General features: G+C 32.9%; 1 protein-coding gene across 2 annotated transcripts; it reads left to right on the top strand.

Moving 5' to 3' along the window:
- Nucleotides 1–2,363: 2,363 nt before the first annotated feature.
- Nucleotides 2,364–7,773, top strand: LOC149906791 (uncharacterized). 2 transcript variants are annotated; one of them, XM_090104967.1, is made up of 10 exons: nt 2,364–2,502; nt 2,791–2,883; nt 3,398–3,512; nt 3,663–4,262; nt 4,635–4,841; nt 5,220–5,360; nt 5,610–5,790; nt 5,991–6,189; nt 6,545–6,749; nt 7,451–7,773. In XM_090104967.1, exons 1-10 carry the CDS (start codon nt 2,426–2,428, stop codon nt 7,550–7,552), a joined length of 1,920 nt encoding a protein of 639 aa, XP_089961093.1. In that variant the 5' UTR covers nt 2,364–2,425; the 3' UTR covers nt 7,553–7,773. The 2 variants fall into 2 exon arrangements, with proteins under 2 accessions (XP_089961093.1, XP_089961094.1); XM_090104968.1 differs by having other exon boundaries at nt 2,791–2,859.
- The last annotated feature ends 986 nt before the right edge of the window (nt 7,774–8,759 follow it).

The raw sequence follows: 8,759 nt of genomic DNA on the forward strand, positions 1-8,759 counted from the left end.
TATAAATACCACTACCATACAATGCAAGGCAGTCAATACGCATCGTAAATGAATAATTCCAAATTAAACGAATCTTAAAATTTGGAATTACCTATCCATAATTCAAAATTAAACGAATCTTATATTATCTTCAAGCAATTTTATAACTTAATTTTTTTATTTATCGATATTTTAGTATTCGATAAAGTAAAGGCAAGCACTACCTTTTTAGAACAAAAAGTGGCTACATGTGGATTTGAATGCCAAGCAGATAACAGTGTGTTGTCTCTTTCTATCGCATTAATTAGGGTATTGATTAAAAGAGAGCCACTATATAAGAAACGTTCAATTAATTGTTACTTCTCCAGGCTTGTTAATTGCTCCGAGGCTGTCAGACTCCTGACACGCCACAGAGCAAGTAGGATTCGCTGTGCTATGTACTGAACACAGGTACTGAATGATAAACTCTCGGAGCAATTATCAAGCCTGGAGAAGTAACAATTAATTGAACAATATAGCACTAGTTTGGCCTTTTTGGCTTATGGCAAAATGTCATGCGAAAAAAGAGGACAGATATATGTCAGTTCGACAGTTTGAAATGACATGTGCCCATGTCAATTTGTTTCAGTGACCAGTCTGGTCACGGACGCATGGTGATTTTAATTATTATTTTTGAAGTGAAAAACGAGTGTTTTAGTTTAATTTGTTATTTTATGAAAAGAAAATTGACTAAAGATAAAATGGCTTGTGTTGTTCACGGCTGTAAAAGCCGTAGTACTGGGAAATCGGATGAAGATTGGAATTTGTCTTTTCACAGGTTAGTGTTTTGATCAATTTTTTTGTTAATTGTATTATAAATAAGTTAATTTACGTTATTTTCATAATCATCTATGTTTAATCTAACCGTAATCATTGAAATGAAATCATAATCAGCTTAGTTTTTAGAAAAAATGCAAAATATAACTTCCATAGTGTTGTGCAATTATCGATACTTGAGTAGGTACGAAGTACTTCATTGATAATGACTGCTTTAGGTTAGGAGAAAAAAAAAGGTATTTAAGTATGGATTTTATTGTTATTTGCAGGTTTCTGGCTTGAGAAAAATTAAAAGATGTTTGGGTTAAAGCTATAGCACAGGGAAAATTGGAAGCCTTCAAAACATTCTCGGCCTTGTTCAAATCATTTCGAATCAGACGGGAAGAAAAGTAAAGTGCTTTGTACAGATGCTGTGCCACAAGTTTAAGGTGGCATCTATTTTAAATAATAAATATTGAAATTTGTTAATTAAGTATCGAAATACAATGTTGTAAAAAAAAATTTTAAATTTTATTTGTTTTATTTGAAGCAATTTATTTTAAACTTTTACCAATTTTTTCCTGTGGGAATGAGTTATTTTCCCGCGGTGAATTGTAGCCTATATGTTATTCTGATGTTTAATCTATAATATGTTTAATTAATTAATTGTAAAGTTCCATAAAAACTCATTCAGTAGTTTTTTCGTGAAAGAATAACAAATGTCCATTCTTATATATTTTTGCTTTTATAATATTAGTACCTAGGATACGATTATTGATTTGTAAAAAGATCAACCAGGTGGAAGTCAGATTCTATGAATGAATCTATGAAAACAGGAAAAAATACGTACCTTTTTACGAAACCATAAAAAACAATCTAAACCGAAATACCTAATAATATTTTTTTATAAATACCACTACCATACAATGCAAGGCAATCAATACGCATCGTAAATGAATAGTTCCAAATTCAACGAATCTTAAAATTTGGAATTACCTATCCATAATTCAAAATTAAAAGAATCTTAAATTATCTTCAAGCAATTTTATAACTTAATTTTTTTATTTATCGATATTTTAGTATTCGATAAAGTGGCAAGCACTACCTTTTTAGAACAAAAAGTGGCTACATGTGGATTTGAATGCCAAGCCGATAACAGTGTGTTGTCTCTTTCTATCGCATTAATTAGGGTATTGAATAAAAGGGAGCCACTATATAAGAAACGTTCAATTAATTGTTACTTCTCCAGGCTTGTTAATTGCTCCGAGGATAAACTCAAACTCAAACTCAAACATTTATTCATTCAATTAGACTTCTTATAGAAGCACTTTTGAAACGTCATTACATATTTTAAAATTTACCACCGAATTTATTAGTGATATTTTGCAAAGATGGGTATTTTATATTTCCTAATTAAAAATTAAAATTTAAATTAATAATTATTTAAAAACCAATGACAAGTTTAAAAACATATTATATAGCATACGTACTAATTCAAAATAAAGTTGTATTGTTGTAATGATATTATCAAATTTTGAATTAGAACGTAGACTTATTTGTCATTTGTCAAATGTCAAATTATTATTTCAATTTGATGTTGATGTTTCAATAAATTTTTCATTTCAAATTTCAATCAAATCAAATTTATAAAATGGCGGATGACGACGAAATAGATATTTTAGGAGATTTTTCATTTAATTCTTGCCTAGCTCAAAACAATCAAGGAATGTAAGTATTAATTGATTTCTGGCATCATAACTTTATTAGTAATTATATTAAAATGCTCAATTCAATTAGATTCCACTCTTCTCACAATGTTTACATAATTTGATGTTTTGTTGACATACATTTTATAAACAAACTATATTTTACGATTAGTTTCTTGCTTTATAATAAAAAAGTTTACCGTTAAAATATATTAAGGCTTATCCTGAACTTTTCATAAAACTTACAAACAATTCGTTACAAAAGCCTTTAATTGGGTTGACATCAATATGGCATTTTTCTAATCTTCAGACCTTCGTGTTCCGATCGAGAAGACACAGTACATCCTCAATGGCTCTTAGATTCTCCACCAGCTAATTGGTATGATATCAAGATTAATAATAGGTAAGATTGAAGTTGTATGAATGTAGGAAGGAAGAGGGCTAGATAAAAGAGTAGACCGTAGACGAGTCACTTGATTGTGATGTTATTTTTCGTTCACTGGCGTTTATTTGTCTTCTTTGATAACAATTTAATTATATATCCATTTCATAGAAGAGTAACAAACATGTTGAATCAAAAAGATGAATGATTAGCATGAATTAGAGGAGTTATTTTGTAAGTTAAGGTAAAGGTTGATAGGTCTACAATAAATGTGAATAAATGTTACTTAATGAATGAGAGAAATAGCATGATTCATAACACTTTCATTCATTAATTGTTACCAAATCCTTTAATCACTAAATAAAGCATAAACATAGTCATTTATCATACCATTGTGATAGTGTAACTATGCTATAACTCATCGTAATTAAAGAACCATTTGCTATATAATCACTTCACTATTTTACACCTAAATTAAATGTTAGCAAAATACATTTAAATTTGTTTTAAATCATGTTTTTTTTTTTTGTAACAGGTCAAAGGAGGGACCATCAAGGAAGCTATCAGGAAACAATTCTAACCAGAATCAAAATGAAGTATTTCATATTGCCTGGACCCAAGAAGAAAGGGATATTCTTAAATTGGAAATGGTAAATAACCCAACATTGGTTTTAGATAAAAATGAAAAGAAAATAAGTTACAAATCTTATGATGCTATGGTGTTATTGTACTATGGTGGCACAAGTATTGTTTTACTATAACACCACATAAATAATATGCAACAAAAATTTACATTGCAGGAAAAATATGGGAGGAATGTGAAGAAAATATCGCAAACACTAACAACAAAATCAGAGGCTGAAATTCAAGCTTTAATAGAAGCAGAACATGGTATACATCTGGACACACTAGTTTGGGAGAAACATGATGACCAGGACAATATACCCCATGTGGCCCAGGAGGAAATAATAGCTGATGAGATCATTAGCATGTCGGATGTTATAAGCATGGTCACAACTGGCTCCCCGACTATAACATTACCAAAGAAAGTGTTCCGAAAGAATAGTAAAGTATCTTCTATCAATTCTGTCAGTCGTATAAATATGAACAAAATAGGTGTTAATAATTTAAGTTCTAAAGATTCAAAGGAAGAATTGAGTGAGATGACAAAGAATTTCGCCAAACAAAAAGAGAAGATGAAAGCTGTGAAAAAACTTGGTAATCATAGGAGGAAAGTGTCCAGGAACTATGATAAGGGTAGAGTTAAGGGTAAGGATATGAAATCGCCACAGGGGAGAAAGACTGACTCAAGTTTATCGGAAGATAGTGTTAAGAGTCCTAAAATGCAAATTGTGTTGGGCTCTGGGCAAGCGCTGCCTGTTTCTGAGGGGGAACAAGTGGCAAGTATACAATATTTTATAATAAACATGTCTGCCTTGAAAACTATTTCAAAATGTTACAGTCTGTGAGGTATATTTGCTAAGCTTTGCGGACTGTAGTAAACGAATTAATTATTTAACATATTTTCTGTTTTATTAACAAAGTGCATAATAAATAAATTACTAGCAATAAAACAGAGTGAAATAACAATTGCTAGGTATTGTATTTCTCTCAACAAAGAGATAGATTTAATAATCAATCTTGTTATGAAAAACTTAATTGTATCATTCATTGTATAAACTAAAAGTGTTCTAAACAATGATATCACTAATTATATTGAAAAATTACTCATCCTTATATTAATAATTAATTAATAAATAAAACATTTGTAGATAAAAATAGAAAAGAAGAAAGATTCAGACGAAGACAGTGATATAGAGATAGATGTAGATAGTGAAACAGAAGGAGATACTCCAAAGAAGAAAGACAACTTAGCAGAGGATAGCAAATCACCGGTTAAAGATAACTCTGATAGTGCCCCAATAGCTGTTCCTTTGAGGAGATTAGAAATGCCTAGAAGGAGGCGGAAAATTAATTTGGTAAGGTTCATGGAATTAATATTAAACAAACAAATTAATACCTCCTGTTTCATTTAGCTATATGTGCATTGGCCATTGTGCAAGTTCATTAAATTTAGTTATATGGCTAACAAACAGTCAGTCACACACTAATAAACACACACACTACCTTAAACTCAAATGATGATGAAATTATAGTTAATAAAAAAATTACAACACAATTTACAATTTCTTATGAAGTTTGATCAGAAAAAATCAGTTACAGATAAACTCTGAATTCTGAAACATCAGAATTCAGAGTTTATCTGTAACTTAATATACGAGATAAACTTAAACTTTTTAAGCACATTTCTAGCACATAAATAATATTTTTTTTAATTTGACAAGATTTTTTTCCAGGACGGTGGTGGCGGTTACCGCATCCTCCACACGGAAGCGGGTGACGTGTACGAGGTGAGCTCGGAGCCGCGCAAGGAGCGACAGGCTCGGAAACAACCCGTGCAACTAATACGCTGCAAAGAGTATGGACCAGATCGACCAGTAAGTGATGAGAATAATGATGTATCTATATATTTTTTTGTGCGTAACCATAAGTAAAAAATAAAAAATATTGTAATTTTTTGTGTTATAAACACTGAAATTATCCATAAACATCGAACAAAACGTTAAGAATTGACATGTTTCTTCCATTCTAGAAGACACAAATACATGCATGCGCACAAAATACATAAATTCATTTTTTTTTATAATATTTAATTACTAAATACTAAATGTGTATAAATTTTCTAGGCACCATGCGAAGTCCACCTGCACGTCTCCGTGCTAATCAGCATGGACGTCCACGCGCACACCTCCAGGGCGGAAGTGATGGGGCTGGTGGGGGGGCGGCAGGTGACCGGCGGGGTGCTGCTGTCGGCCTATCGACCAGCTCGAGCAGCAGCCAACAGCGTGCACTGCGATATGGACCCTGGTGAGTTGGAGAGTGGGGTGGGATGTGGTAAAATTAAAATTGTCCGGGAGTTCATGGGTCAGTATGTATCAGTACTCAGTACGTGCACGCATTTTGTGAACTTCTCTATCTTGTTTCATGTTTTCCCGACTTCATTTTTTATTTTTGTGCCCCTCTTCTATATTTGTTACATTTTTATCTATATCATGTGGGTTGTTCAGTGTCGCAAGCGTCCGCGGGCGACTACCTGACGTCCCTGGGGCTGTCGGTGTGCGGCTGGCACCACTCGCACCCGCACTTCCCCGCCGCGCCCTCCCCCCGCGACCTCGCCACGCAGCGCGAGCTGCAGGCGGCGCTCGAGTGGCGGCTGCCCTTCCTCGCGCTGCTCACCTCGCAGCGGCCCCCGGCGCCGCACTACAGGTGCGCACACACACACACACACACACACACACACACACACACACACACACACACACGACACCGCAACGTACTACCGCCATGATATCACATGTAATAGCACATATTATCATAATATTATGTCATTACATATACCTTCGCACATAAGACATGATGTCGCATATGTGCCATCCCACGTTCACTTACAAATTAATAAATCGCAAATGTCAAATGTGCCTTAACGCAAGACAATACACATGATACATCAGACAATAATAATAATTTATTTATTAATAGCCTCATCTACAAAAACACATACTTTGAAAAAAAAAATAAAAAAACACATACTTTGTCATTTAACGCTCCGCTCTAATTGCAGTTGCTTCCGCGTAGAGGAAACAGACGAGCCCACACCTACAGGCTACCAAGTGGACTTGCAGCTGATACCGAACATCACAGCGCAAAATGTGACCCAGTATCTGCGTGGGCTGCAAGAGCTGCTGCAGCTGGTGGAGCGCACGGGGCACAGTGTGGACATGAAGCGGGATGTGTGTCCGCACACCGGGGTCTGCTACTTGGACAAGGTTCGATAATGAAAAAGTCATTTTTGGTGTTCGGATGATTCATAATGTATAAAATTTTGTTCAAGAAATAATTTTTTTGAGTTTGATAGAAAGGTTTCAAATTTTTACACTGTTTCATATTTTAATACAAAAATAGCATTAAAATTCAATTAATTTACAGATCAAGGAATAATTTAAAGACCTTTTTGCTAGAACAATAAAACATTAACTCATTCTAACTGAACTATTGAATAATAATTGACAGGTATTTTCCTAACTATAGCACAGAATACATAATAGTAGCTAAACGCTACAGAACGGACACTCCGCCTCCCGCCAAAATTAAACACTTATCTCACCCCGCACGATCAGCCTAAAAATGGTCAACATTTTGCTACAGGGACGATACGCAACAAAGATTGACAACATTAATCAAATTGACTTAAAGTCATTTTATTATTTTGGATTTGTGATTATCGTTTTTCGTAGAAAATGGTTAGATATTGTGCTGTTTACGGATGTATTTCATCAGAAAAACGCGAATTTTTTTTACGCTAGTCAAAAATGTGCCAACCATAAAGCGTTAACACACACATTTGCAGTCTCTACAGTGTGACTGTCAAAACGATAATTTTGTATGGAGTGTCCGGGGTGTGACTATAGGTTACTTTATAGTTTAAACATTGAATAAATAAAATTGTATATAATTTTTTGTATTACAGTGTATATGGAGTGTGTCCCGTAATATGCGGCAGGCTGGCTACGAGACAGACGATCCGGTCGTGAGACAACTTATACAAGGCGTGCGGGATATATTTAGATAATTTACACGTTTACGACAAATACTCGGAAATTCTTCGCTTATAGAAAAGTTAAGAAAAAAATGTTTACATAATATACTACAGCTCTTTTTTTATAGAAATGTTTATTATTTATAAAGAAAAATGTTGTGATTCACGTCAGTAATAGAATTCTTGCTTTTCAAGTTTAGGAAGACATATTTCACGCCACGTTTAAGAGTTTCTAGAAACTATTAATTTTTTTATGTACTAATCACGGTTTTTGCGATTGTAAATTGTGCTTATCTTGACCACTCTGAAGTCTTGTGACAATAATATAAAATATAAAAACAATTTTAGAGTAATCTTTACCTATGACTTTATTTTGATTTTTGAATAAAAAAATTTTGTTTTATAAATGCTTATGTAGTAGTTTTTTTGTTTCTTGTAATACTTTTTTTTATAAAAAAAGGATATGAGTAATTATGTTATTGGAACTAGACAAAATGTCTCTAAGTTACTTTGGAATATTGTATTTATTTTTATATTTTTTTTGGTTTGTAAATATTTTTGTAAAGTTAATTTAATGTGTCTTAATACTTGTAAGTATAAGTTCTTATGTCAGTATTTAATTCACTGTTGTGAAAACATGTTTTAATTATAGAATAAAAATGAGAAAACATGTTGGTCTTTTTACTTAAAAAACAAAAATCATTTTGACATCAACCTCCCTTTAACTACTACTTGTATACGTAGTATATTATTATTACTCTGTGCTACTACATTGCAAAATTCTATACAGTCAGGGGTGATACAAACAGAACAGTAAAAACAAAGTACATAGTTTGATTTACTGTTCTGTGGTGATAAATTACAGTTCTAGCTTCTATCTTACTCGTTTTTATTTTTTTAAAAGGATAGACATTAGGAGAAAGATGTTTTTTTTTCAAAAAGAAGTTCATTACTGTTGGTTAAAATCACAGGCTGTATCTAATATTAGGAAATAGTATGCAAAAAATGTTTGAATTGAATCAAATGCAAATAGAATACAAAGAATTTTAATTGAGATAAACTCAATATTACAACGTAAAGTATTTCCAGACATTATTTATACCTGAAGATTCGAATTCAATTTATGCGCTTCGAAAACATCACAGCGAGCGTCGCGACACCATGAGAAGTCAGAAGACTGATGTAGCTGTGGATGTAGCCATATTATTGTCTTTGTGGTGATACAAAAACGCGTAGACCG

Source organism: Colias eurytheme, chromosome 8, assembly GCF_061535395.1.
Source record: "Colias eurytheme isolate Ceu_HAF_F1 chromosome 8, ilColEury1 Martin Lab GWU primary, whole genome shotgun sequence".
Lineage (NCBI taxonomy): Eukaryota > Metazoa > Arthropoda > Insecta > Lepidoptera > Pieridae > Colias > Colias eurytheme.